The 24383-nt window shown below is 46.0% G+C and overlaps 1 protein-coding gene across 2 annotated transcripts in view; it reads left to right on the plus strand.

Annotated features, from left to right (window-relative positions):
- Bcas1 (brain enriched myelin associated protein 1) overlaps window positions 1–24383 on the plus strand; it is an 88576-nt gene that overhangs the window by 12359 nt on the left and 51834 nt on the right. For both annotated transcript variants that reach the window (XM_085832093.1, XM_029468981.2), the window contains exons 3-4: window positions 3109–3187; window positions 15007–15581. In XM_085832093.1, coding sequence (XP_085688219.1) covers window positions 3109–3187; window positions 15007–15581 — 654 coding nt within the window. The remainder of the gene's footprint in view (window positions 1–3108; window positions 3188–15006; window positions 15582–24383) is intronic.

Raw genomic sequence — 24383 nt, forward strand, 5'->3', positions numbered from 1 at the left:
GCCTTTCTCTACACAAAGAATAAACAGGCCGAGAAAGAAATTAGGGAAACAACACCCTTCTCAATAGTCACAAATAATATAAAATATCTTGGCATGTCTTTAACTAAGGAAGTGAAAGATCTGTATAATAAAAACTTCAAGTCTCTGAAGAAAGAAATTATAGAAGATCTCAGAAGATGGAAAGATCTCCCATGCTCATGGATTGGCAGGATCAACATTGTAAAAATGGCTATCTTGCCAAAAGCAATCTACAGATTCAATGCAATCCCCATCAAAATTCCAACTCAATTCTTCAACGAATTAGAAAGTGCAATCTGCAAATTCATCTGGAATAACAAAAAACCTAGGATAGCAAAAACTCTTCTCAAGGATAAAAGAACCTCTGGTGGAATCACCATGCCGGACCTAAAGCTTTACTACAGAGCAATTGTGATAAAAAAACTGCGTGGTACTGGTATAGTGACAGACAAATAGACCGATGGAATAGAATTGAAGACCCAGAAATGAACCCACACACCTACGGTCACTTGATCTTCGACAAGGGAGCTAAAAACATCCAGTGGAAGAAAGACAGCATTTTCAACAAATGGTGCTGGCACAACTGGTTGTTAACATGTAGAAGAATGTGAATCGATCCATTCCTATCTCCTTGTACTAAGGTCAAGTCTAAGTGGATCAAGGAACTTCACATAAAACCAGAGACACTGAAACTTATAGAGGAGAAAGTGGGGAAAAGCCTTGAAGATATGGGCACAGGGGAAAAATTCTTGAATAGAACAGCAATGGCTTGTGCTGTAAGATCGAGAATTGACAAGTGGGACCTCATGAAACTGCAAAGCTTCTGCAAGGCAAAAGACACCATCAATAAGACAAAAAAACCACCAACAGATTGGGAAAGGATCTTTACCTATCCTAAATCAGATAAGGGACTAATATCCAATATATATAAAGAACTCAAGAAGGTGGACTCCAGAAAGTCAAATAACCCCATTAAAAAATGGGGCTCAGAACTGAACAAAGAATTCTCACCTGAAGAATACCGAATGGCAGAGAAGCACCTGAAAAAATGTTCAACATCCTTAATCATCAGGGAAATGCAAATCAAAACAACCCTGAGATTCCACCTCACACCAGTCAGAATGGCTAAGATCAAAAATTCAGGTGACAGCAGATGCTGGCAAGGATGTGGAGAAAGAGGAACACTCCTCCATTGTTGGTGGGATTGCAAGCTTGTACAACCACTCTGGAAATCAGTCTGGCGGTTCCTCAGAAAATTGGACATAGTACTACCGGAGGATCCAGCAATACCTCTCCTGGGCATATATCCAGAAGATGTCCCAACCGGTAAGAAGGACACATGCTCCACTATGTTCATAGCAGCCCTATTTATAATAGCCAGAAGCTGGAAAGAACCCAGATGTTCCTCAACAGAGGAATGGATACAGAAATTATGGTACATTTACACAATGGAGTACTACTCAGCTATTAAAAAGAATGAATTTATGAAATTCCTAGCCAAATGGATGGACCTGGAGGGCATCATCTTGAGTGAGGTAACACAATCACAAAGGAACTCACACAATATGTATTCACTGATAAGTGGATATTAGCCCAAAACTTAGGATACCCAAGATATAAGATACAATTTGCTAAACGCATGAAACTCAAGAAGAATGAAGACCAAAATGTGGACACTGTGCCCCTTCTTAGAATTGGGAACAAAACACCCATGGGAGGAGTTACAGATACAAAGTTTGGAGCTGTGATGAAAGGATGGACCATCTAGAGACTGCCGTATCCAGGGATCCATCCCATAATCAGCTTCTAAACGTGGACACCATTGCATACACTAGCAAGATTTTGCTGAAAGGACCCAAATATAGCTGTCTCTTGTGAGACTATGCAGGGGCCTAGCAAACACAGGAGTGGATGCTCACAGTCAGCTATTGGATGTATCACAGGGCTCCCAATGGAGAAGCTAGAGAAAGTACCCAAGGAGCTAAAGGGATCTGCAACTCTATAGTTGGAACAACATGATGAACTAACCAGTACCCCGGAGCTCTTGTCTCTAGCTGCATATGTATCGAAAGATGGCCTAGTCGGCCATCAATGGAAAGAGAGGCCCATTGGACTTGCAAACTTTATATGCCCCAATATAGGGGAATGCCAGGGCCAAAAGAATGGGAATGGGTGGGTAGGGAAGTGGGGGGCGCTATGGGGGACTTTTGGGATAGCATTGGAAATGTAATTGAGGAAAATATGTAATAAAAAATATTAAAAATTAAAATAAAAAAATAAATAAATAAATAAATAAATAAATAAATAAAGAAAGAAAGAAAGAAAGAAAGAAAGAAAGAAAGGAGGAAGGAAGGAAGGAAGGAAGGAAGGAAGGAAGGAAAGAAAGAAAGAAAGAAAGAAAGAAAGAAAGAAAGAAAGAAAGAAAGAAAGAAAGAAAGAAAGAAAGAAGAAAAGCCAGACTGTATATACCTATCCTGAGTAGGTCAAGAGAGGCAGGTCCGTGCAGCTGACAAGCCAGCTACTTTAGATACTTGGTGAGTTCCAAGCCACCGTCTCAAAACAGGTGGGTGTAACCAGAGGCACAACACACGAAGTTGCCCTCTCAACTCCAGAAGCATGCATACACATGTATACATGTGCAAACTTACATGGGCATCTACATACACACAAACACACAGAGTAAGCCTGGTGTATTTGACAGTTGAGTTCATAAAGGGCTTGGCTAATGGCTGTATTCATGTGGCCAAGACAGACAAGTGAAGCTATTCTGGCAGACCCTGAATCTCCATGTTAAACTCTTACTCCGTTCCTTAGGAGACAGCGCCCCCTTTGGTCGGATCTGTGTTGCAGGGATTTGCCTGCTGGTGTGTGTGAGACTGGCAAGATGAACCATGATCCCCGGGGTGCTCTTATGATCACAGGGATCAGGCTTGAGAGAGTCATTTTGCTACTGGAAGGCCAGATAGGAAGCTGGCAGTTTCTACAAACACAGCCTTTAGATTTGACTCTGGAAGGTGCTCCTGTAGCCTTGAGGCTCTCTCGTGAGTTCCTCCCATGACCTGACCACTGAAACGGTCTGTTCTGTTGCAGGTGACGTCAGACAATGAGTGTGTTCAGAATGGGAACCCAGTGGTGCTGTCCACTCATGTTATTCAACACTATGAGGAAGGTCAGTGCTATGTGTGAAACCACTCTGCTGCAGGGTGGGGGCCCTCTGGACCTATGTACAGTGAACAGAGGAAGCGGGAGCCACAGGCTTTCCTCGAAAGCTTTCGTATTTATTCCCCAGGGTGGCAGAAACCCTGGGCCCACACTGGGTGCTTATACGCTGGAAGCTGCCTGTCCTATGGGGTTAGAGCCAGAATCTACGTGTCATCAAGGTGTCTCCTGTACGTTCTGGGGAAGACCTGATTCAGGCTGTCCTGACTCAAGGATGGCTGGCTTCCCCCTGTATCTGCACAGCATCTCCCTCTACGTGGGTCGATCTGTAGACCTGAAGTCCCACTGTCATGAGGAAACAGTTATACTGTATCAGGGCCCACTCTGAGGACCTCATCTTGGTCATCTGTAAGACTGTCTCCAAATGTGGTCACTCTCACAGGGGTTAGAACCTAGGATCTTTGGGGAGATAGAATTCAAGCCATGATAACACTCATGTGATATATGGGGCAGCTGGGCAGGCCTTTTCAGTGGAAAAGATGAAACAATTGAGCAAGAGCCAAGAACCTGACTTAGGGGGTCAACATACCTAACTTAGAGCCCCTGCTTGGCAGCTCATTGGCTATATGACTTGGCATATGTCACATGACACAAGCAAGGTGTGAGTCTTTTGCAGTTGATGACCATGTAATGATCAACCCAGCTGTGCCTTCCTGCTGGTGCAGGGTTCCTTCCCTGTGTGACTATGGAGAACTGGAAGACACAAAACCTCAGACACCCCATAGATCATAGACTTAGAGGACAAGCCTTTCTACACACTTCTAGTCCAGACCCAATCAATTATACATACAGAAAGATGGGCTGTTGTGGGGCTGGAGAGATGGCTCATTGGTTAAGAACACCTGCTGTTCTTCCACAGGATATGGGTTCAATGCCTGACACTCACATAGTGATTCAGAACCGCCTTTGAAGCCAGTCCTGAGCATCCGGTGCCTTCCTCGGGCCTCCACATGTTCCCGCATGCCTGTAGCATACATGAACTCACACGGTCACACACGCATGCACATTTAAAAGAAAAGCCATTGTACTTTTCCACTTCATACGTTGTCAGTTACAAAAATGCCACAGCCCCGCCGCTATCTGGCAATCCCTTTCCACCAGGTAAGGTGGGAGGAAGTCAGCTGCCCAGCTCACCTGTGCCACTAATAAGCAAAAAGAGATGCCACTAAGCCCAGAGATCCCAGGAATGAAAGTCAAAGGGGCTTTTAACCATCGTGGAAGACAATTGTTCTCTAGTCTGGTTTTGTTTTGTTTTTGCAAAAGTGCTTACACACAGGAGCTGCAAGGCACGGATTCAACTAAAGCCAAGCTGTCTGAGTGGAGATAACGCAGCCGCCATTGAATTAACGTTCTGTTCCTCAATCATCAAGCTGTGCTTTAAAAGACACATCTGTTCTCCAGGGAGACACCTGAGTCACCTACACTCTTAATCACACTTGAAGTTTGGGCAGGAGCCAAAGGAGGCAGGGAGTGAGTGTTGGGAACAGCGGAGGGGTGGGGTGGGCAGGGAGGATGCCCTGGTCACACAGGTGGCTACTGGGACTCTGGAGGTGATGCAATCGTCACTCGGAGGATCTTCTCTGTTATCCTATCATAGAGATGTGTGTGGCTTACGTCTGGGCTCATGTGAAAAGACTAAGAGTTTTTATCCCTTCATCTGGACAGTTAGGGGATCTCGGAGCTGATCCGCACCCTCACTGAGGATGTATGTATCAGGATGGAATGGGTATCTTCAAGGTGTGGTCATGAAGGCACAGAGCATCGCAAGTGAGGGGGGTGGTGGTGGGGGTGATGTGCAAAAAACCGATATTCTTCCTCCTCCCAGATGGTGTCACCCTGGGACCCGTGAACATGACACCTTACCTGTGGGTGGCCAGAGAAGGCTTTGTGGGTGGGTGAGATGGATATGCTCCTGACCTATTCGTGAAGGTCTTATGTCACCCAAAAGGTCACTATAAAGAAAGAAGCAAGGGGGATGGAGTGGGAAAAGAGGAAGTGACATTGGGAACAGATGTTAGAGGGAGGGAAGGAGGGAGGGACGGAAGGATGGAGAGGGAGATGGGGAGAAGCTTGAAGATGGGCACTGCTAGGCTTTACTGTGGAGAAGGGGGACCATAAGCTAAGTAGCACACAGCCTTGGAACAGGCATGGAAATTTCTAGAAGCTGTCCCACTTTTACCGTCTGACCTTCTGAGCTCTAAGATACCCATGTTGTGTTAAGCCCCGGAATTTGTAGTCATTCAGTCCCACATTGCATGCCCACATTTTGATCTAACCAACTTGAGTTGGGAGTGGGGTGGTGGGGCAGGGCACAGCCAGCAGGGGTAGCTCTGCCGCTTGCTAATTGTATAAATGGAATTGGCACTGTCCAAGATTTGCCGGTAAGATGGCAGCGATGCCATTTTCTCTGGCCAGAAGGGGTCTGTAAGAACCGCAGCTCTGAAGCAGGGGCCAACTACAGGACACATAGACTATGCCGCCATACCTGAGTCACTGTAGCTCCGGGCGAATCCATCTTACCTGGCCAGGTTTCCACTCCTGATTATTTCATTCCTAAAACTTCACAGATCTTTGGGGAAATGAAAGCGCCCCAATTCCCTCTTTCTTTGATTCTGTTCTAGTAAGTTTATCCTCTTTAAAAGACAAAAGTCTCCATCCTTATGGCGGATGGATGGCAGAGCCCAAAACGTGACTGATCTGCCAAAGCGCATCTTCTTCTCCCACCCCACCCCCGAAGCTGATGCCTGTCTGTCGCACACAGACAAGGAGTGTCTTAGAATTGATACCTTCCCTTTCATCCCTCGTCAACTGTTCTTAAAGAAGGAACTGTCTAATTTTGCACCCTTGAAGTACGTGTGTGTGTGTGTGTGTGTGTGTGTGTGTGTGTGTGTGTGTGTGTGTGTCTATATGCTCGTATGTAGAATGAGCTCAGCGAACTGAAAATTCTCTACTCAAGTGAAAAAGGTTTCTGCTGGTGATACAGAGAGTGAGAATTTGCCAGTTTTGATCCCTGAGGAATTGTTTCAGACAATGCCCTAAATCATAGCTGCCTGATAGTGGAAAAAATTGATGGCCCCTGGGGCAGACACTAATATCTGTTTTTTCTGAGCAGCTATGACCTGCTCTCTCCGCTTTTGTTTGGGGTTTTGTTGCTGTAGCTCATTCTGACCATGAAGTCGTTCTTCCTGCCTCATCCTACCTTAGCTGGGCTACAGGCCCCACACAGGCTACTCTACATTTTAGAAATGCCTCCATGAGTTGAAAGAAAGTCTGAAAGGGGGTTGGGGATCAGTAAAGTACTGGAGTTGGGAAAGTTGATCCTCAGAATTCAAGTTAAAAAGAGAGAGAAAGAGAGAGAGAGAGAGAGAGAGAGAGAGAGAGAGAGAGAGAGAGAGAGAGAGAGAGAGAAACTGGCCTAATGTCATCTGCTTATAAGCCCAGCACTGGAGAAAAGAGCTCTCTGGCCAGTCGGTCTAGCCTGCTTGGCAAGTCTCCAGCCAGGGACAGTGAGATCCTGTCTCAGAGCAAGATAGGTAACACCAGGGAAGTGACGCCCAAGGTTGGCCTCTAGTTTGCACGCAAGTTCACACCCACACACACTCACCGCCTCACATATATCTAGACACCCATGAACATACACATACACATGAGGTTAAATAAGCTGTTTAGGTTTTAGAAGTCTCTGGGAGCAAAGGGCTGGTTGTCATCTAACACATCCCAAGCTCAGCACAAGCAATGTACTCAAGGCCTAGACCAGCACAGCTTTCTCCAGACTTCTGGGAGATCCTGATGCCTTGGAAATGCAAGGCTGGCTGAGGAGCAGCTGGAGGCTCCGTGAGACACGGAAGTTGGATGGAGCTAGAAATGTCCTGTCTCCACACCTCTATGGGTAGCTACTGGGAGGAGCCAATAAGAGATTGGAGGTTCTCCAGGGACAGCCTCCAGTTAAGGTTTTCACTTAGAATGCCCCACCACCCGCCACTCAACACATCTGCAAGTATGTTCTGGCCAAACACACTACACAGCCGACCCTAGAGTTGGCCACCTCTGCTGCTGTGTTTACATCACTACTCCATAGGTCTCAAAAGACAGCTTTCAAAAAATCCATCCCCATCGTCTTAACCACTACCAGCAACATCATCGCAATAATTATCAACCTCACCATCTCTATCAGCCAACATCACCACCATCATCATAATCATCACCGTTATTGAAGATTTCTTTCATCTGCTTTGAATCCTGTATCTCTTTTCTATGTCTTTCTTTTCCTTTCTTCTTCATTTCATGCATATGCATGTGTGCATGTAGGTTGGCACGTATATGCATGTGCGAGTGTGTGTGTGTGTGTGTGTGTGTGTAGGACTTGGGTTGATGTCAGTAGTCATCCTTCACTTCTCTTCCATGTTATTCTTCAAGGCATGGTCTCTCAGTCAAACCCTGACCTCACCAGTATGGCTTGCATCACTGCCCAGCTTGCTCTGGGAACCCCTAGGTCTCCACTCTGCAAGGCAGGGCTGAATTACAGGCAGGCTGTCATGTTCACCTAGCATTTGTGTGGGTTCTTGAGGTCTGAATCGAACTCCCTTGCTTGCAGTGAAACACTTTAAATGCTGAGCTCTTTCCCCAGCTCGGTCTGTACATTTTAGCAGCCTGATCTGAGCAGAGCCAGTTCACTGAGACCGTAATCATTTTGAGCAATGTATATAACGAAGTCAAGGCTGAGCTGGAACATAATGTCTCCACTTCTGATTTCAAGGACTCTTAGATCCCATTCCAAATATCCCTCTTCAATGTGCCTGGATTGTTTCACGTTTTCAGAGTTCACCTCGCTGTGGCAAGCATCTGTGGTTCATTATTTTCCTTTAAGATGATAGCAGCCCATTCCACAAAGGCCACATTTTCTTGACTCACTCATAAGTGAACAGACGCGTTGACTGTGGTTGTTTACACTCCAGCACTTATAAATACCACGTCCCTGTGCATGGTGAGCTATTTTTTGTATGTTTTGGTGCTCTTGGGCATGTCTATTTAGAAACAGAACTGTGGACCATATGCTGGCTCAATGCCCACCTTTCAGAGGGGCTCCTTAACTGCTTTCCAAAGCAACTGTCCCACTTCACATCCCTGCCAGTGAGGCACATAAATTCCAGTTGCTCAGCATCCTCACCAGCGCTGCCTACTTCCTACCTGCTTTGTTACACCATTCATTCAGTGGGTGTGGAGTGGAGCTGTGCTGTGATTCTAACTGCATTTCCACAGTGACAATGACACTAACCATCCTTGGATGTGCTCAGTGACCATCTACATTTGGAATAGTGATGCCACTCTAATCTGATGGCTTCACTGCCCCCTGGTCCCCTGGTCTCTTGCCTCATACCACCTCCTTGATAATCTTCCCCAGAATCCCAAACTAACACACTAACTTTGGCAGTCTCCTATATATTGATAATTGGTAGGTGTGGCTTGTTGGAGGAAGTGTGTCACTGTGGGCTTTGAGACCCTCCTCCTAGCTTCTTGCAAGACAGTCTTCTCCTGTTTGCCTTTGGAACAAGATATAGAACTCTCAGTTCCTCCAGCACCATGTGTGCCTGGGTAATGTCATGCTTCCCACCATTATGATAATGGACTGGGCCTCTGAACCTGTAAGCCAGACCCAATTAAATGTTGTCCTTATAAGAGTTGCCTTGGTCATGGTGTATGTTCACAGCAGTGAAACCCTAACTAAGACAGGGGAAATGAAAGAAACAATGTAGAAGCTTCTAGAATATTCATGGATAAGGTAGTGTGGTGTGTGTGTGTGTGTGTGTGTGTAGATAGATAGATAGATAGACAGACAGACAGACAGACAGACAGACAGACAGAGAAGGTGGATGTCACCTGAGGCACAACACCTGATACTGTCTTCTTCTGGCCTTTCACACCCACTCACAATAATAAACACAGCCACCATGTCCAAATACCAAGAATGTTTGAGGATCCACATCAGTTTGCAGATGTTAGTTTGTGAAAAGGGTGGAAGGCAGAGACAGGAAGGAAAATGGCTGTGAGAGTCATCAAATCTGGTAGAAAGGCATGTCAGATGCATCTTACCACCTGATTTAAACAAAAACAAAAAAACAAGCAAAACCCCCACGACTAACTCAGCCATCTGCTGTCTTTGAGTGGCAGTGCTGGAGCAGGTGGCTTTGCACTTGAAGTAGCCCTGTGTACTCCATGGTTTTGCAAAGTATATACACACACTAGGAAGGTGGAGAGAAGGGAAGACAGAGTGGACGGTGTGATGTCGCTACCCCGGTGTTACCCACGGGAACTGAGCTTCATTGTGGCCTCTTCAAAATGTTCTGGGCAACACAGGGTTAATAGTCCATTCAGATCCCATGACATCACTCAACATCCAGGCAAATCAAGCTGGTAATCAAGACTCCATCCCTCACATCCAAAGCCCCCACTGTTGTTTGTGCTAGGGTTTCCTGGCCAAGACATTTTGGCTCTTGAGAGCAGAGAAGAAAGCTTGAAATCTGAGCCATGAGTGAAGGTTCCGAGTCTCCCATCTTCCTCCAAGCCACAGCGATCGGCACCAGGAACCCTGACACTTCAGAACAACAAAGGCATCTGCCCAGCGTGGAAAGCCACTGTTTGAAGTGTCACTTGACTCCTGCTATTCAACCCGACCCTACCCAATCCAACCTGCAGAGGGCCATTACTGTACACCCTCCAAGGTCTTTATCTCTTTTCCCAAGGGATTCCCGTAGCCCTTTGATATTTAAATAGAATGCTCTTTTGAAGAACTCAACATCTGCCTCCCTCCCTCTCTAACAAACTGCTACATTTGGATCCTGATGCGACATCAACTGTGTGCCTGATCCAAGAATTTTACCCATGCAAACTCCCATAATTCTACACTCCCATTGCATCTTCAGGATTTGTAACAGCTCCCCCTTGTGATTGCTGAACGCTGTATGGGCACTTTGTGATTTATTCTGATAGATCAGGATATCAGTGTATCAGGATGTCAGTGTAAAGCAAGGTTGTGTAGGAAGTGATGTTGGAGGGACTGGAGAGATGGGGATGTGCTTGCTGTGCAAACATGAGGGCTTGAGTTTGGATCCCCAGCACTTACTTCACACACACACACACACACACACACACACACACACACACACACACACACACACTAATGGTGCTTGTGGGGAGACCAGGCATCGTGAGCAGACAAAGTAGGCATCGTGAGCAGACAAAGTAGGCATCGTGAGCAGACAGAGTAGGCATCGTGAACAGACAGAGGCTTCGGAAGCACTTTGTTGGCAGAGTGAAGACGGGGAGTCTCAGATTTCCTTTTGAAAACTTCTGGGAGACCTGAGACAGTGAGTCTCAGGAACAGAGGAGCCTGTCCCCAGCAGCTTGTTACAGGGTGCCTGTTCTGCTGTAAGCATCCCGGTCTTCTCCTGAGTGCCTGCAGGGCTCGGCTCTGTGCCTGACCCTCGTAACCAGACTTGGCCTTACTGAAAGGCATTCCTAAGGCATTCGGGGCTGTAGATTGACATTCTAAGCCTCCGTTCACTTGGGGCTTAGATATAGTGGGGAGCAAACAAGGAGTTCCAGTAGTTGCCTCTTTTCATGTGGGGGTCCACTCTAGGACCCCCAGTGGTTGCCTACAATGCGCGACATTACTGAACTTGTCATGCTCCGTGTTGTTTCCCATCCATTTGTGCCTGCGATAATGTTTATGGGCCAGCAAGATGGCATAGCAAGTGCTTGCCGCCAAGCCGATGACCTAAGTTCAACACCTGGAACCCACATGGTGGTAGGAGAGAACGGAGTCCTGCGAGTTGTCCTCTAACATTCACACACATGCCAGGGCTCCCTCCCCCACCCCGTCCGGCATCCATAATAAATAAGTAGAAGTTTAGTAAGAAATCCGCCCCCCCCCAAAAGAAAAGACTAGAAGAAAAATCTAAACCAACAAGTATACACGTCATGGTAGACAAAAGGAAAAAAAACTGTTAAAAGAAAAGAAAAGCAGCAGGACTTTTACAAAAGCCAGGGTTCCTGACTCCCGGGGTTCCTGACTCCCGAGCTCAAAGACACTGAGAGGATGAGACGCCAGGAAGCTTTCAAATGCATCAAAAGATGACTGATAGCCTGAAGAAAACACAAAGAAGCAGCTGAACCCAATCCCGGTCCAGGAGAGGAGAGTCAGCAACGCCGGGGGACAGTTAGCAAAACCAATGAGAAACCAGCGACCTAGAAAAGCATCGGTGAAGGAATTTGGGTTTCAAAAAAAACTTAGGAATGTTGGAAATAAAAAAAAAAAATCATCAGAATCATATGTTTTTTAAAAAAAAATGCACACAGTGGAAAGAATCGACTATAGATTCCACCAAGCAGAAGAAAAAGAATGCAGAGCTGGGAAATAAGGTTAGTGATAACCATAAGGGTGAACAGTCTCTAGCCATCATCCATAGAGACTGGCTGGATTACAAAAGCTAGAACCAACTGTATTCTAAGAAGCACTCTATGCTAATAATGACTCCCAGGGACCCAGAGGCCAAGGATAAAAAGCAATTTATACAGCAAATAGGGACAAGAAAAACAAACTACATAGATAACCTGGTCTCTGATAAAGTCTACTTTGAACCAAAAATAGTCAGAAGAGATTTAAAAGACCACTACATAGTAATAAAGAAACAAGTCAACTCACCAAGAAGATATAAGCACGATGAACATGAGGGGGGCGCCAATTTCATACACTAGACACTAGTGAAGAGGGTGGACCCTGAGGGTGGGCTGGGGACAGGTGAGCCGCACTCCCCAGTGTGACTGTGTTGACTAAATCTCCTGTGACTGCTCTCCACTCTCTACTGTCTTTTAGTCCAGCTGCTGAGGAGGGTTGGCCAAACCAAGCTTGTCCGGGTTCCCAGAGCCCGAGCTCTGACCCTAACAACCCTGCTATCAGTATAAACCACCCAGCTTCCAGCATGAGCTTCGGCTGACCGGAAGGGGAGCCCATTCCAAACTTGGAGTTCTTACAAGTCATTGAGCGGCTTTACCTGATCTCTGACAACAAGCATATCACTTCTTTCTGCTTGGGCTTTATACCTTGTGTTAGGTCATATTGGGTATGGAGCCTTTTCAAAGCAAAATCCTGGCACTTTTCCCCGTGGAAAGTGTCTTGTTTTCCTCTGGCTGTAAAGACCTTTTTGCTCCTTTGATATCCAGCCAGGTGGTAAAGGGGGAAACCAATTGATGCTATCAGGGAGTTGCAAAGGCCTCTCCCTCTTTTCAGTCCCAGCCTCTTCCTCTCCCTCTGTCCTGGACCACACCTACAGTCCATTTCTGTTCTCTCTGACAAGCCAAGGATGCGCCTTTCTTGCTCTTTTGGTGCCTGGTCTGCTTGCTTCTTTCCCCTCCAGTGTGAATCCCTGGAGCATGGGAGAAAAGCAAAGGAGAGCTAGCCCAGGTTAGCCCAGTCAGCCCAGTCAGCCCAGTCAGCCCAGTTAGCCAGCGTACTGGCTGGGGACTTCCTCATGAAGCCTCCCTGGCTCCATCATTGCCCTCATCTGTGTCACTTCTCCTCCGTCCTCTGTGCCACTAAGAGATCACCAAGGCACACAAAAAGACGCTCTCCTTATAGGTTTGTTCCATACTCCAGACACTGTGAGATACCAGAGCCTGGCACAGCGGCTGCGGATGGATGTGTGTACAGTTGGCATGTGCTTGTTGCCCCGTGGTAGTGTGTTAATGTATAACGGAACCAGAACGAAGGACCCTCAGATCCTCCCTGCTTTTCCCTCTCCTTGACTTCTTGAAAACAGGTGCTAAGATGTGCCTGTCTAGATGTATACTAAACAAAAGGCTGTGTTGGCAAGGATGGGGAAAAGCCTCAACATTGTTAAGAGTATCTGTCAGTCACTAAGTACCTGCTGGGGGGCAGGGCGGGGGAAAACATCAGGACAAGGCCCTGGCTGAGCATCACTGACAGTCATCCTGGGGAGCAATTCTATTCCCCGAGTTTACGTGTGTGCACACACACAGGCTTGCGTGTATGCAGATGTTCACATGGGTTCATGTGCACATGCACACATGGATGTGTGAAGCGCAGGCCAGAGGGTAACCTCAAGTGTTGCTTGTCAGCAGTCATACACATTGTGTTCTTTTAAATGAGACGGGTTTTCTTGCTTTCTCACCAGCCTGGAACTCCCCCAGTCAAGTTAGACTGGCTGGACAATATGCCCCAAGGATCTCCCCTACTCCATGTCCCCAGGGCTGGAATTACAGATGTGACCACAACACCCAGCTTTTTCTACGTGGGTTCTGGAGATAGAACTCGGGGCCTGGTGCTTCTGAGGCAAGGGCATTAATGAATGCGCCATCTCCCCAGACCAACACTCCCATTTTATAAGTGAGGGAAGCACAAGCTTGTTAGGGCTTTTCCCAGGTTCTCAAAGCTTGTCAGTACAAGATCTTCAGAATGAAACAGGATTCCAAAGTTCTTCCCCACTGCATCGCTACCCAAGGGCCTTAAAAAGAAGGCAATTTAATCGATTCAAGGCAGGAAGTGGTGGGTGTTTGGGAGTGTGGCTCCCAGGAGGTTGGGAAGCCACCACCTACACACACAGGATACATGAGCTGGCCATATCTGTACTGCCGTCCCAGCCTTCCTGTCTGAGGACACACCTGCTCTTCAGGGCTACAGAGTATCAGCGTTCTGATTGTTGCAGTTTTAGTCTTCCATATCCCCCAGAGTCTAAGCTAATAGATGTCTAACATGAAGCCAGACAGAGCATGAACTCAGGAGCTGGCGGCTCCCTGGCCCTCTCCCTGGAGACTGGAGGGAAGGTAGCTAACAGCTAAGTGTCATGATGTGTACTGAGCAGTTAGTGTATCTCAGCCACTTTTTCCGTATGCTTTAAACATTATAACGTAATGAACGTCATCTCCTAAATGGTGAGGAAGGGTCTACTGCCTCTTCATTTTTACCTACTGAAGAATAAAGGCAGAGAAAAATTAAAACGCTTGGATTTAAAAAAGGAAAAGATTGTGTGTGTGTGTGTGTGTGTGTGTGTGTGTGTGTGTGTGTGTGTATAAGTATGTGTTGGAGACAAGGTCTCGCTGTGTTGCTCTGGCTGGTCTGGAACTCACAGAGATCTGCCTGCCTCTGTCTCCATAGTGCTGGGATTAAAGGCATGGACCACTACTCCCTGCCAGAGAGAACCTCCCTCCGTGATACTCAAATATGAGTGCTTTTTCTCTCCGAGGGGACATTTATAAGATATGTTTGATACCCACAGCATTGGGATGTGAGGAGCATTCAAGAGGTTGGTGCCAATGAGGCTGCTAGACACAGGACAAAATCCCATGATAAAGAATGGGTGCAAGCCCAGACGTCTAGCAGATCGAGGGATTGAAAGATCTCCCAGCTCCGGAGCTCTGACTCTAACAAACACACCATGATTTCTATTGGAAAAAAATTAAGTAAACACTTTTCAGGATCCCAAGGAAGTAGAAGATGACAGTGGACATTGGGTGTCACTCACGTGGTGCCTGGCAGGTAGTGACTTCCCAGTCCTTGGCTTTTCTGCCTCATCATCCTCAGAGGGTCTCTCTTCTAGGAAGAGCAGGGTCAGGAGGTGTCTACTGGGCTGACAGCAGGGAACAAGGCCGCCCCAGTCTGCAGAAGGGACGTTGTGTATCAAAAGTTGGAGTCCATTATTCATCCTTGAATTTCCTGGCTTGTTGAATGACCTCTGTTTATGTTTGTGTTTACAGTCGACTTGGGAATCAGCAGCTCCAAGGATAATGTGGCTACTTCTTCCCCCAAGACAATGGAGGCCCAGGCTGTGGGCGATGCCAGCGGAAAGAATCTTGGGAAAGAAGCCAAGACCAAGGCACCAGCTGCTAGATCCCATTTTTTCTTGACACTCTCTCGGCCTGTACCAGGACGTCCCGGGGACCAAGGCACGGATTCATCGGCTGCATCGGGGAGGTTTGATGTCAGTCCAAGCGCAGCGCCTGAGAACAAAGACCCAAGTGAGCACGGGGCACTTCCGGTGGCAGCTGCACCAGGGCAGGCTCCAGATAAAACCCCAGGGTGCACTGAGGCCAAGCAGCAGACCCTCCCTGCCACCGGCCCATTGGCACCCTCACCACCTGAGTCCCAGGCAGAAGCCCCCGCCCAGGTCAAGGATTTCGGCTTTTTGAATAGATTCTTTAAACTGGACAAAGGAAGAGAAAGTGCACCGGTGAACAGCCAGCCCGAAGAAGTGAAAAGCTCTGAAGACCCAGATCAGGCCACAGAGGCTCCTGCCGTGCCAGGGAATCCCCATGGTGTCTCTGCAGGGGAGGTAAGTGTGTGGAAGGCTACTAGCTTCCTCTCCGATGACTGCTTCTGTGGGAGGTGTTGTCGGGCGAGACCACTACATGTCACCCTACAGTCACCCAAGGTCTAGACAAGTTAAGCTTCCACTATGTTCGCGTAGGCAGAAACATCCGAAGAACAAAACCTCTGTAGACCCTGTTTTATGTAAAGAAAAAGAAGTGGTAGGTGACTTACACAGAGACAAATCTTGTCTCCTAATCCAAGCCCAAGGTACAGGACGTATGTTCATGAACCCAGAAAGAAAGGCACCGCGGTGGTTGTGGGGGGCGGGAGGAGGGGGGCAGGGAGAAACATGACTGCTACAAAGCCTAAACACCAGGCTGCGGATATAGACCGTGACCCATGACCGCTTGCCCAGCAGACCTGAAGCCCTGGGTTTGATCCCCACAATGCTCATACCCCCCAGGGATGAAGGAAGGTTCAGGTTATTTTAATCCCAGCACTTGGGATGTAGAAACAAGAAAATCTAAAGTTCAAGGTCATCTTTGGCTACTTAAGGCCAGCCTGAGCTACATAGGACCCCGTCTCAAAGGAAAGAAAATAATGAATCATACAATGACAGAATCCAGGCAAATTTTCCAGACAGTTGAAACTGTAAAAAAGACAATAATACTCGTCTACTGAAGCCTCTTGCTATTTTTCTACGCCCATAAATTTGGACTCGGAGTTTATTTTCAAAGGTCTTCCCCATGTCTGCTCCCAGACTGTGTTAGCTTGGCATACAGTCTAATGAGCAGCATGTGGGGAGGGGTCTGGACTCACGCTGTCAGCCTCACTGCAGAAAGCATCGTATCCTACGCCATAAGCCCTAAGCTGCTCTTCTTGGGGCTATGAACTGGTCCCCGATAGTCATGATGATTCCAGGCAACTGTTTACGCATTTCGTCAGTGTAGAGAAACTCTGGCTGGGTTTGCTTCATTGCCCATGGGTGTTGAGAGCCATCCAGAGGTGGTAGGCTTCTTTAACAGTCAGAGGCTTTTAATGTCTGACTCCAAAGCCCATCCATCACCTGAATTAAGGAAAAAAATAGAGTTATTTAGAGAGAGAGAATGAAGAGTTCTGCTCTGCCCGTCTTTGCACGGTTGCCTAGTGACCCAGCCAAATCCATCTTAATCAGCAGCCACCAACTAGTTCTCTAGTCACAAACCCCAGCACACTCGTTCATTCTTTCAAAGAACCATTTTGAAGTGAGCCGTTTTTGAAGTGTTGTTTTGCCATGTCTGCCTCCTCCTCTGTTGGGCAGGGGTGAGGGACACCCTCAGAGACAGCAGCTAGACTTAATGGCAGTTAAAGGGTTTCCAGGTGAAACTGCCTTCCAGACGCAATCTGGGTTAGAAACATAGGAAGTATGAATGTAGTCTGGCCCAGGGGGATGTTCGCAGTTAAAACCATCTTTCAGAGTGCCCCACCCTCAGTTATAACACGTGTTTCTTCCTGGATAAAAGACCCTCTTGGCTACACTTGCCAAGGAAACTCCTGTGCTCAGCTGGGCTACACTACAGATGTCCATGCTTTGGTTGGCAGTATCACTGAAATTTGAAATATTGTCTATCTTGTACTGTGCATGTCTACAACATTTTTTTTTATACATAGTATGAGATAACCGTTTCACCTTCAGCCTACAAACACATGGATATTTGAATGCATATATATGCACAAGGATTTTAAAAAACTAAACAGAAAAAAAAAAGAAGCCCTCTGATATGTCAAGGTTTTCCATCTGGCTCCTATGGCCTACTTCAGTGTTTTGAGGAAAACCATTGGTTTGTTTGGTTGGTTTTTTAGTATAGTGAGAAAACACAGCCCTCAGAAAATAACATGAATAAAACTTCCCAATCAATAACATTCTCTTGGATCTAGAGTACCGCCAGGATGCAGTTGACCAGCATTGACTCAGAATTCTTTGGGTAAATGAAGCCTTGGGTTCTGCCGAGTCAGCTATCCCTCCCCCTCTCCCACCCCCTTCGGTTCCCTGCCTCCACCCCCACTACCACTGAGTCCTCCTAGCTGGGCTTGGAATTCCAGCCACAACCCCACCAAGATGTGAATCAGGACAGAGGTAACTCCCCACCCTCCCACCCCCCAAATCTCCTAGGGGGGAAAAACACACAAATCTGTGTTTTCAGAGCGACAATCTTATCTGTGTGGCTTATAAAACTACATTCAGACCATAGCATCATTAAAACAAGGCGAGAATTCATGGACAAGTGGAGCATTTACCACATAGGCCAAAGAAAAGATAAATTATAGGCCTGAAAGCTGACTGAGCTGTGATTCACACAAACCAACTGGCTGGCAGGGACGGGGCTTTTTTTCCCCCCCTCTCTCTCCCCAAGTGAACCAGGGTTCTAAGATAAACATTTAATAGATCTCGTCGCACGTGCGCAAAACGATCCTACAATGGCAATCTGGTTTTACTGCTTATAAAAGAAAACACTGGGTGTCTGTTTCTCTCTCGGTCCTTCCAGGGGTATCTTTGTGGTGGGCTCGAGGAGGAGCGGTCGTTGCCAGGAATGGTTCCTTAGGAACTAGGAATGCTTCTTTTTGCTTTATGAATTTATTCAAGTTCTGCGGCGCTTATTTAAACAGGAACCTTGTACAAGAAGAGAAAGATGGCTGGCTTTGGTAGTTCTAGCGTGATCTCATCGTAACCGTCTTCACACACCCTCAAACTTTTCATTACATTTATTATTTGTTACATTTACATTATTATTTATTTGTGGGTTGTTTGTCTGTCTGTCAGCATGCATACACGCACTCGGGTAGGTCAGGGGACAACCTGTGGGTCCCTGAATTCGATCTCTGGTCATCAGGCATGGCAGCAATGCACCCGGACTTGCTGAGCCCTCTCGAAGGCCACAGCAGACTTTCTTAAAGGATGCCAGCCCTGAGCCCCAGGTCACTCCAGCAACAGGAACCCCACGTCTGAAGAGCAAGCCTGCTGTTTCTGCTCCCTGCTCGCCTTCTTTCCAGCACTACGTTCAGAAACGCTGCTCTCAGACAGTAAACTGGATGTGGTGGTGCACGACTGTAATCCCAGCACTTGGGAGGCGAAGGCAGGAGAATCGGGTATTCAAGATTATCCTCTGCTACACAGTGGGCAGGAGGCCGGCCTGGACTACACAAGATCCTGTCTCCAAACCAAACCAAACCAAACCAAACCAAACCAAACCAAACCAAACCAACAACAACAAACAAACAAAAACCGTGGATAAACTGGGATAGGAAATAAATTTAAAAGACTGGGAGGAGAATTTGGAAAGCATTATCTAAAAGGACAAAATGTGTGTGTCTCTGTGTGTGTATGTGTGTGTGTGTGTCTCTGTGTGTGTCTCTGTGTGCATATGTGAGTTTGTGTGTGTGTATGTCTCTGTGTGTGTCTCTGTGTGTGTATGTGAGTGTATCTGTGTGTGTGTGTCTCTGTGTGTGTGTGTGTGTCTGTGTGCGTATGTGTGTGTGTGTATGTCTGTGTGTGTGTCTGTGTGCGTGTGTCTGTGTGTGTATGTATGTGTGTCTGTGTGTGTGTGTCTCTGTGCGTATGTGAGTGTGTCTGTGTGTGTGTCTCTGTGTGTGTGTCTGTGTGCGTATGTGTGTGTGTCTCGTGTGTTGTGTGTGTGTTTCTTTGCATAACACCAAGCAGTTCTTAGTAGGAATTCTTAGATCTCTCTCAGAAAACATGGCAGGGGAGAGTGCAAACGCACACACATATAAATGTGTATATGTGTATATATATATATATATATATATATATATATATATATAAAATGGCAGAGGAAAGTGGAAACAAACAAACAAATATACATACATACATACATACATACATACGTACGTACGTACATGTGCACATGCATGCATGCGTGTCTTTCTATTTTACTTGTCTGGGTGTTTGTCTGTGTACCATGAGCATGTGCCACCCTCAGAGCTGGAAGAGGGCGTCAGATCCCTGATGCCGTAATTACTGGAGTTTGTGAGCTTCTGTGTGGGTGCTTAGGACTCTTAACTGCTGAGCCATCTCTCCAGCCCTTAGACTTTTACATTTTAAGATTTATTTGATTTCCACTTGAAATCTGATCATTTCCCAGATAGGAGCATGGCTATCTCTAGGAAATTTGTTTCAACCCTGTGCGATGACAACACAATTTAAAAAGAAAAAATTTTTTTCAGTACACTTGCCTTTCAAATGACCCAGTTTAAAATCAATTATTTACTGAGGCACTGGACAACATTTTATCCATAACGTTATTGACTTTCTACTGATGGCATTCCGGGCTTTGTGTATGCTACACAAGCACACTGCATTTGAATGATCAATCCCCAGTCCAAGGATTTTTTTTTTTTAATTGTGGCATCCTTTGCAAGAGGGAAGTTTAGAATTGAGAAAAACCCACTAGGTTGTAACCACACCACAGCCTCATGCACCCACTTGCCCACCGTGAAAGGGCAGTGAAAATACTGAAATTAGTAGTAGTAATTTCTTTTCCATGATGGCTCAGTCGATGTGCGTTTTCCTCGTTTGTTTATTCCTCTATGTTTTCTCTATTTTTAGGTGTTTTTTTTTTTAATTTACAAGGGGATTGTGAAAGGGCATTGCAATATAGAAATATTGCAATCCTCCAGCACCGCTTCTCAAGTGCTGGGGTTACAGGCGTGAGCTGCCAAGCCTGGTCTGTCTGTTTCACACAATAAAAACACAAAACAAAACAGAAACACAGCCAACATTTCTCCTGTTCGTCCAGTAGGTGGCGCCGTGGGACAAGAGCATCCCGAGGCGCACTGGACATCTGCAGGCCTCCCTTGCTGATCACAGGGGCACCCACCAGAGATGATTTTCTCTCTGCTTAGTTCCCAAACTCAGCGATCCAGACCTTGTGTGGCAATTGCTCTGAAACAACGCTGGCTTTTCAAACAAGCCTGTCTCTAGCTCTGTGCGACAGTGGCAGCTTTTGGCGCTCTTTCCTGATTGACATTTCCTGGATTGCTTCAATTGCATTCTTTCCCAGTCCCGCTATGAGTTTTAAAACATGAAAATGCACTTTTATTAGCTGGTGTGAATCGGGATAGGAATCGTGGGACAAATAAAAGCATCAAGCAAACAAACAAACAAACAAAAATCCCTACATTGATAATACATCTTTGATTTCCTTAGTGACTCTGACCTTCGTGGTTATATGGGGGGAGGGAATGGGGTGGGGATCACAATAACAATCCACCAATGAGACCCACAAAATTATATTAATTATCTTCTTAGTGCTTGTTAATTTACTTTCTTTTTAGGCAAATAAGCATCTGAATTGTATGTCCTAGAATGAACCAAACTTCTTTTTCTTTCTGAATCTAATTCTCCGTGTAGGTGCCAATGCTCTGGGGAGAAGAAAGGGAAGTGAGAGAGGCAGACAAAAAACCCACGGTGCAGTTGTAGCATCCTGCATCCCGCGGGAGAGGAAAGCCAGATTCCTCACTTTCCTTTGATCCCAGGCAGCACCGGCTCCAATTTCTAGAGATTGAAAGAATGGAAAGGAGCCGGTTGCTAGTTTCTGCACCTTCCTCCGGCTCAGTTCAGAAGCCCCTGCATTCTCAGCCCTGGTTCTTGGTCTAAAGATTCAAAATGAAGTCAGCCCTAGTCTGGCTTTGGGCTACCAAGACCCTGCTGTCGAGTGAGGCAGAGGCAGCTCTCAACCCAACAGATTAGGATGGCTTATCCAGAGTTCCTTTCTGTTTGCTCGTTGAAGCCAACAGACAGGGAGGAAACCGCATAGGCTTCTGACACGGGGAATAATTACCCACACCTGTTTGCTTAAAAGGAGTTTCTGGGCATTTCCTGAGGAACACTTCTAGCGTGCCCTGGGAACCTCACTAGTGCGATTAATTGTAGTGAGGACAGCTGAGATTAAGGACAAAGAGGGTGGGCCCTGCAAGAAGCTCTCAGCTGGTGACCTGAGAGCTGGAGCCAAACCCCAGCCTCATTTACTTTGACCCTAGAGATGATTATTATGCTTTCTCGAGTTACACAAGTTGTTTAACCTTTGATGTTATAGACTGCCCTGGTTGTACTTCTGTTGCTGCATTAAAATATTCTGGGGGCGGGGGGCTGGGGGGGAGCAGCTTAGGAGGGAAAGGTTTTATTGTAGTTCACAGTCCTGAGTCACAGCCCATCATTTTCAGGAAGTGCGGGCTGAGCTCAGTCTGCTAGTTATTGATTTAAGGGAGTTCTCTAGTCTGAACCGATCCAGAGCTCAGTGTAGGGAATGGCGCCGCCCACATAGGACCATGTCTTCCTACATAAATCAACCATCAAAATAACCCCGCCACAGACACGCCCAAAGGGCATCTACATGGAGACAAGTCCTCATTAGGACTCTGCTCCCAGGTCACTCTCCATTGCATCAAGGTGACAGTTAAAACCAGCTACGCGGTAATGCACTCTCCTGGCTCAAATTGCAATCCATACAACGTTTGTCTGTCACTGCCACTGACTGAATTCTTGCCCTTTGCATTTTAGTGTATCTTTCTATCATTTCTTTAGACAGAAATAAAATCTGAATTGTTATTTTTTCTGTCTTCCAGAAATAGTAATATAGTATATATATATATATATATATATATATATATATATATACACACACACACTGTACCATGCTTTTATTTAGTTAACACTCTCTTTGCCTGCACATAAAGCGCTTCCTCACTCCTCATGCCTATGAAGTGTTCTACTGAATAGACAGACATGCCATGACACATTTAACCTTGACTTACTCATGACCTTTGCCTGTCTCCCCAACTCTTCTTGTCATCCTCCCTACAGCAAGCATCTTCTTCCAATTGGTCATTTGGCCTGTGTGACGTTAGGTTTAGAATAAACTCCTAGAAATGGAATTACTAGGCTATTTATTTATTTATTTTGGTAAGCAATAACAACTTTTCCTCCATCCAGACTGAATTAATTTATACTTCATCAGCAATACCTGGGCACCTGTTACTACAGCCTGCTTAATGAAGGTTTTTCCACTCTCTCTTTTCATGACTTTTAGGTTTCGTGTCATAGATACAACTTTAAGTCCAGAATTGTAAGATTTTCTTCAAGTATTCTTCTAGTGATTTTATCCACTTGGATTATTCCCTTGAGCTTGGGTGGAGCTAGGATACCAAATTAACCCTGCACATACACATACATACTCACACATATATACACACACACATATACACACACACATACATATGCATACACACATGCACACACATGCATATATACACATATACACACACACATGCACACACATACATATATACACACATATACACATGCACATATACATATACATACATGCACACACATACATATATACACGCATACACACAGATACATACACACATGTTCACACACATGCATACACATATACACACATACACATGCACACATATATACACACATGCACACACACACACACACACACACACACACACACGTGTTATTTGTCCCTTCTTGTCTCATTAGGATGTTCTTCACCTTCATGGGTTTACAGTCCATGCCTTGGACTCAGGTCCCATACATCTTTAAGCAAAACAGATTGCATGGGTTTTGGACACATAGGAAAACACACAGCAGTGAAGAATGACAGGCAGGCGTGGACTTCAGTTCGAATCCATTGCTGAGAAGGTACTTGTGTAAACCTGGAGCAGGGAGATGAGGCAGTTAAGGCATGCAGTGCCTAACGCCTCTCACTGCGGTTATATGGGATGGGGCTCAACCCCAACTCTACTCTTTGATTGTTGGCAAGTGTTTATTCTTTTCATACAAACATTCCTCCCTCTTCAAAACTGGAATTGTAAGTAGAACATCCTTCATCGGTCCTCCAGGGAACTAGTGTGCCAGACTCGGGTTTTGGGTCAATACTAATATGATAGAACATATTGTTCCTTCCTTTGCACATTCCCCAGTAAAATCAGTGGCTACAGAATACCCATCATGTGACTGGCTGTAGCTTAATATCATATCATATGGCTGTAGTCTAATATCACATCATATGGCTGTCGTCTAATATCATATCATATGTCTGTAGTTTACTATCATATCATATGGCTGTAGTCTAATATCACATCGTATGACTGTAGTCTAATATCATGTCATATGGCTGTAGTTTAATATCACATCATGTAGTTGTCATCTAATATCATGTCATATGGCTGTAGTCTAATATCACATCATATGGCTGTACTCTAATGTCACAAGTTAGCACTACTTGCAAATTCATTTGACTTTCCTTGGATCGTCAGGATTCTGAAGGGCTCATTGCCACTCCACCAGCAGCATCCCATGAACTTTCATTCCCTGATGTGGGCACAGAGAATATTTCCATCCCCACAGGTCTATCCTCACCTCCTCCCCTAACTCCCACGACAATGTCTCTCTGTGCAGCACAGGCTACGTGGGAATTACTGTGTGGCTCTGGCTGATCTCAAACTCACAAACCTCCTTCCCCAGCCTCCTCTGGGGAGGGATCGTCTGTGTGTGCCTAAGGTCCCCTCCATTCCTCCTAGCAACCACTGATCAGTATGTCCTCCATTCTTGTTGCTTTCCCATTTCAAGGCTGTCGTAGAAGCAGGGTCATACACCATGACTGGTTTCTGATAGACATTTTCCCTTCATAGGCTTTGCTACAGATGGATGCCTGTGTCGATAGATCGATAGCTCCGCCTCTTCCCTCCTGTTCCACTGCTGTTCCATAGTCAATGCTGTGGGCTTACTGGTTTGTTGAACCATTTTAAAAAT

The sequence above is a fragment of the Mus caroli genome, unplaced genomic scaffold (assembly GCF_978045245.1).
Source record: "Mus caroli unplaced genomic scaffold, Mus_caroli_1 scaffold_2, whole genome shotgun sequence".
In the NCBI taxonomy this organism is placed as follows: Eukaryota; Metazoa; Chordata; class Mammalia; order Rodentia; family Muridae; genus Mus; species Mus caroli.